This window comes from Triticum urartu, chromosome 5A, assembly GCF_056163025.1.
Source record: "Triticum urartu cultivar PI428250 chromosome 5A, HENAU_Tu73, whole genome shotgun sequence".
NCBI classification, from domain to species: domain Eukaryota; kingdom Viridiplantae; phylum Streptophyta; class Magnoliopsida; order Poales; family Poaceae; genus Triticum; species Triticum urartu.
In genome coordinates, this window is record NC_141877.1 from 579,623,086 (window position 1) to 579,629,333 (window position 6,248).

General features: G+C 45.2%; 1 protein-coding gene across 1 annotated transcript; it reads right to left on the reverse strand.

Annotated features, from left to right (window-relative positions):
- Positions 1-1,833: 1,833 nt before the first annotated feature.
- Positions 1,834-3,790, reverse strand: LOC125510726 (uncharacterized). Its single transcript, XM_048675975.2, has 2 exons — positions 3,631-3,790; positions 1,834-3,544 (listed from the first exon to the last, which is right to left on the reverse strand). The coding sequence occupies exons 1-2, from the start codon at positions 3,700-3,702 to the stop codon at positions 2,183-2,185; spliced, it is 1,434 nt and encodes a 477-aa protein (XP_048531932.1). The 5' UTR covers positions 3,703-3,790; the 3' UTR covers positions 1,834-2,182.
- Positions 3,791-6,248: the final 2,458 nt, after the last annotated feature.

Here is a 6,248-nt window from a genome sequence, read left to right on the forward strand (position 1 = left end):
CAAAGAAGCATTGGCACAATTTTTATGGACTGTGGGTACATGTCAGACAACTGATAATGTCGCAGATCGGTTTGCACATAGTCGTTCTGTCATTAATAAAAATTCCACGAGGTTTTGAAGTGTGTAGACCGCATGGCCGGTGATTACATAAGACCAATTGATCCAACTTTCTCTGAACCACACCCAGTACTTAGAAAAACAAAGTTTTTGCCTCATTTTGAACATGCTATTGGAGCCATTGATGGAACACACATTAAGGTGATTGTGCCTAAGAAGTTGGAGCCCCAACATAGGAATAGGAAAGGTTACACAAGTGAAAATATTATGGCAGTGTGCGATTTTGTTATGAGGTTCACGTTTGTTGTTCCCGGATGGCCCGGATCTGTTCATGACACACGTGTATGGAGCGATGCCATAGTTCGTTATGATCACTTTCCACAACCCCCCACAGGTAACATCTCGCATGTATCCATATTGTTATATACAGGAAGGTATGTTGTACATTTCTAATTTCTTTGTTGATGTCGTACTGTAGATAAATATTATCTTGTCGACTCCGGATATCCAAACAGGGTTGGATATCTATCTCAATACAAAGGGCAACGATACCATGTACCAGATTTCCAACAACACCCACCGGTTGGGAGATATGAGACATTCAACCATCGACATTCTTCTTTGCGAAATGTCATTAAAAGAACATTTGGTGTTCTCAAGATGAAATGGCGAATTCTTGGAGTTGGAGGCATGCCTCGGTACAAACCGGAGACCCAAAAGATGATTGTCACTGCATGCATGTGTCTCCACAATTGGATTCGTGATAGCAAGTTACGTGATGAGCATTTTGACAAATTCGACAATGATGCATATGTGCAACCTCCATTGCCGTTTACAGGTGCCAATGCTCTACCACCAGAAGATGATGGTACCATGAACGCAATACGCGAGGCGATTGCTGCTAGTCTCGTACCTTGAGATTATCCATTTTTATTAGTTCATCCACTTTTGTAATGAACAAATCTTTAAATCCATTCTAAATGTAATATTTAGCACTTTTTATGACATTCGTAAATCTCTTTCGTACTCATATTAGACTAGTAGATACTGTTAGAAAGAACAAGGTGTTAATAAATTCATCAAATAACTTCTGTCTAAGGGTACTACAGACATTTCAACACACAACTCTTCCCAGAATCTGAACCTACAATCCCAGAAAAGAACTCGGCAACAGATTCTGGGAGAAGCAGATTCTGGGAGAATTTTCCAAAATCTTGATTCTGCAGAATCCTGTGTGAAAAGAACTGGGCCTGAATCTTACAAGAGCTAGCTCAAACTTCTGCAAGCTTGCTTCATGACAACCCATCTATTTCATGAGAAATGAACATTGAGTCACAAATTATGCTTGTTTATGTAAAAATACTACGGAAGTATCTCAACTGTGCAGGCCAGGAACCATATAAGGATGCTTCTTGTCAAGATCCAGTTGTACACTGGGCGCTGCCTTTATGCGCTACTAAGAAAAATGAAATGTCTGCTAGAACCCCATTGGTCCTTCATGTAATGTGGTTGCTTGGTGTCTAGAGAGGGAGTGCTTTAGGCCTTGTTCGGTTACACCTCTTCTCAAGAGGATTGGAAGGGATTTGGGTGGATTTTGACTCGTGGGAGATTATATCCGCCTCAATCCCTGCCAAACCCCTCCTAGATCCCTGTCAACCGAACAAGGCCTTACGAGGAATTTGCCCCTCCTTTTCCCCTTATAAGCTAATCTCGCCTGCTGTGAGCATAGCTCAAGCGAGGTTCAAGTTGCATTACATGATATCTTTCAGACATCAGTAGGCCCTATAATTTCAGTATAGCATATATTGATTGTCACCAATTGTACAATTTTGCCACTCCATCATGGTATGGTAAGTTGATTGATAGTCACATCGAAATATGAAATAAGAAAACGATTGCATCTTGACAGTGCCATAAATGATTCAAACCTGTTCCTCCGGCATTCTGGTGTTGAAGGTAAATCCTTTTCTTGTTTGTTGGCACGTCAACTTATTTTCAAGCATAGAGAGGCGACCTTTTGAAAGGCATTTGCCCATCTTTCCTAGCATTAATTTTTATTCATGGGGGTTTCAAACCAGGCACCCCAACCACTAGTTTCTGATGTGTGTAGGCAGAATCAGGCTTGTCATTTTTTTCTTGGCCTCCCACGCGCTCTCTTGATCCCGGCCGACACAGCATCCCCAGCTTGAGCAGACATTGCTGCTGCTGGCTTCTCCTTTCTTGGCCTCCCACGTGGTCTCTTGATTCCCGTCGACGCAGCACCTCCAGTTTCTTCAGCAGGCGTTGCATCTCCAGCTTCAGCAGGCCTTGCATATCTAGCTTTAGCAGGTATTGCATCTCCAGCTTCAGCAGGCCTTGCATCTCGAGCCTTAGCAGGTATTCCTCTCTTCATGACCATGGACACAACACCAGCTGCTGATGGCCTGTGCATTCTTGGATTCTCAAGTGCGACATCAACTGATACTGGATTCTCAAGTTCATCTCCAGTTTTGACGGGCATTGGTCTGTACACTCTTGGCCTCCCACGCGATCTCTTGACTCCTGCCGATGCAGCAGGAGCAGGAGGATCGTCCTTTGTTGATCCTCCTTTGTCGGCCTCCTTTCTCGGCCTCCCACGCCCTCTCTTGATACCATCAGTTGACAATGGAGTTGGAGGATGCTCTGCTGCTGCTGCTGCTGCTTTACCAGTTGACGCAGCTGGAGTTGGAGAATGCTTTGCTTGTGATTGCTGCTGGTCCTTTCTCGGCCTCCCACGCCCTCCCCGTATCTTCCTTGGCCTCCCACGGCCACTCTTGGTCGATGGGGAGGCAGCATCTCCATTCGCAGATAGGGTAACCTTACGAGGCTCTGCTGCTGCTGCTTCTGCTTCTGATTGTTGCATGCCACCGGTTGACGACGCAGTTGCAGTTGGAGTTGGAGGATGCTTTGCTTGTGATTGTGATTGTTGCGCGTCCTTTCTCGGCCTCCCACGCCCTCTCAGTATCTTCCTTGGTCTCCCAGTGCCTCGCTTGTGTGGAGTGTATTCATCATCATCAACGTCATCCTCGCCACTGCTGCCGTTACTCTGGAATCCATCCAAACCGGGATCGGAATAGTTCTGCTGGGGCTGGGAGCCGGAGCCGGAGCCGGAGCCGGAGTTGCGTCGTTGCCGGGCCGGCGAAATCATCTCACTGGATTCATGTAAATTGAGATTCTTGGGGAGGGGAGTTGCGGTTGTGTCATCCTCCAAATCGAGATCCGACAAATCCTTATTGTTGGGCTTGGAGGGCCGGCCACGACCGCGCGTGTCGGAGGCGGGGAAGACGTAGCAAGATCTCGATTTTGACCCGTAGCCGCGGACGACGCCTTCGGAGACGAGGCGGCGGAGGCTGGCTTTGAGGAGCTTGTCGTGGGTGGCGGGGAGGCCCGTGAAGCGGCTGAGGATGAAGGCGGCGATGGCGATGCGGCCGGAGGTGCCTCCCAGCTCGGTGAGCGCCTGCGTAATCATCTGCGTTCGAGATCCAGCTCCCCATCAGCAGGAAACGAGAGAGACGAGACTGGAAAGGGAGGTGGGGGGAGAGAAGGAGAGCTTGCCTCGGTGTAGGTCGGGTGGGGGCAGTCGCCGGCGGTGGCGGGCGGCGCCGACGAAGGGGAGGTGGCCACCATTTCCCCTGCCTAGTGATAATTTTTTTTTATCGAGGGTCGTGGGGGATGATTGATTGATGGACGTCGCTACTGGCGCCCGAGCGCCCGCTCGCGGCCAAAAGAAAGGCGGGCTGTCACTTTCCAAAAAAAAAGCAAATCAGCTTCTCACAACACGTCCCCACGTCCACGTGATTCTGAAGCCAACTTACATCCTAAAAGAAAACTACTTGCCCCTCAAAAAAAAAACTACTTGACGTATTCACACTATTCAGGAAATCACCTACATATTGTCCCGCATGCATTTATTTGAATTTCAAAAAAATTCAAAAGTTATAACTTTTGATTTGTGCATCGAAATTCAAATTCGTTTTCATCGTTGGGTTTCTCAGGACGAGTATTTCGAAACTATATCCCATATGGGTACATTTTGACAAACTTTTTTGTGGGCAACTTTGAGTTGTATCGAGGCCAGGGCCGGTCCTGAGGAGCGGGAGGGGGGGCGGCCGCCCCGGCCCCCCGATTAGGAAGGCCCCCGATTCATTTGTTTCCTATATATACGTGTGTGATATTTAGCCTGTTGATTGATTCTTCAAAAGGAAACACAAATTAACTGATCGATTAATTACCGGCTGGTCGCACGTCGAGTAGTTTCTTGGGCTTATACTTTCCCTCCCCAATTGGCAACAAATCGGCCATTCCATTGACGACGGTGCCCCGCCCGCTCGTCTAATCGTGATTTTCGGCAGCTGGGCGTCATTAGTGGAACAAGGTAATGCGATTTGCAGATTCCACCAATCTTCTCTTCAACGCATAGTTTCTCTTTCCTTCTCTTTCTATGTTCTTGTTAGATGGTTCATTCGTTTCCTGAAGATCCTGGTACACATCTCTTCCTCACACTCCGATTTCTTGTATTGATTGGGATTAGAAAAGAGAAACTTCGACTTCTGTTCGTGAACCTCGTATGCAGCAACAAAATCTTGCGATTACGAATTTTCTAGCTATCCAGGTACATTGTTCCATGCCTTTCATAGCACATCTTTGTAATTAGCAGTGCCCTTAATTTCTTGTATCATATGTTGTGTGTTGTTTAGCAATATTGCTATTTATTTCACAAGATGCTATCAAGAGAGAATCCATCGGATAATGAGGGAAAAAATGTGCATATGAGTTGATTGAGTCCCACACGAGCTGTTAGCATTTTTTAGAGCAGATACAAGTATTCTACTGATTCCCCGCAAAAAACAGTATTTCTGCTGCCAGGAATTCCCAGGACTTAGCTTTAGTTATTGTGGAAGAAGAACTAGTGAAAACTTTACGAAGATAAAATTTGAGTAGGCATGAAAGTGTTACTAAATCACGTAATAGAAAAATATGTATGTGTAGATTGACAGGATCAATCAACTGGAGCTGTGAATTTTTGTGACCCCGGTTTTTTTAATAGTCAAGAAGACAAGACACCACAAATTAATAGTGTACCGAATATTTTTTTCAGTTGAAATAGGAAAAAAAATATATGCATATGTTTATGTGGCTTGAGGGCCCCTCTGTGTTGTCTTGCCCCGGTCCCCCGAAATCTCAGGGCCGGCCCTGATTGAGGCAACTATAGTGCTATAAGAAAGCAACTTCTTTTTTTCCTATTAGGACTGCCTATCAACGAAAAATCCTTCTAAGTTGGTTATCGCAACTACGAATTGACTAGCTTCATCTCTAAGTTGTCTACCATAACTAGTAAGTATGCTAACTCTATGCCACCCCAAACTTTTTATCGAGGCAACTTTGGGTGCGATAGAGGCAACTTTAGGGCAATAGGGAAGCAACTTCATTTTTCCCTAGTAGGACTACGTATTAGGTTGGTTTATGGAAGAAAAATGAGAAAACCACAATAAGGATGAGGCACCTTTAGTGCTACATATAAGCAATTTCATTGCAATATGTGTATCAATAAATTTTGCTAACATTATCACACTTGCCAACCATGGTTCATCAGTTGCCTACCATGGATGGTCAGTTGCCTACAAATATGATGAAGTTTCTTATTATTGCTATTATATGTTGCGTTCAAAACACTATGATGTTGCCTATTAGTGATGCTCAGTTGATTGCCATTACTATTTCATTTGCCTACATGCCCTACAATACACTAAAAAGTTGCCCATTGATGGGGCTATTGGAGGCAAAACAAGGACAATAACTACGAGATTGTTATGCCCTCGAGTATCACACAAAAAAGTTAGCAACTTTTGGGTTGTTGTGTGTAACTACAGTGCATTCAACAAGCAACTCATGTGTGTTTTTCATCATTATATTCGGAGATTTCAATGATTCTCGATGACAACTCGTGCGAAAATTATGAACAACTTGTGCAGTTTTGTGGGAAACTGTCTGATCCAGACCCCTATGAAACTTGTCGTCGCCACCTATGCAACTTCTCATCTGCCCCCACTTATGAAACTAGTCAACACTCGCGATCTGGATAGCCAACACTCACGTGCTCAGTAGCGTTGGCGGTAAGACTCCCCAGAAAAGGAAGAACAAGGCTCTTACATTGTCCATTCCCACATAGTTTT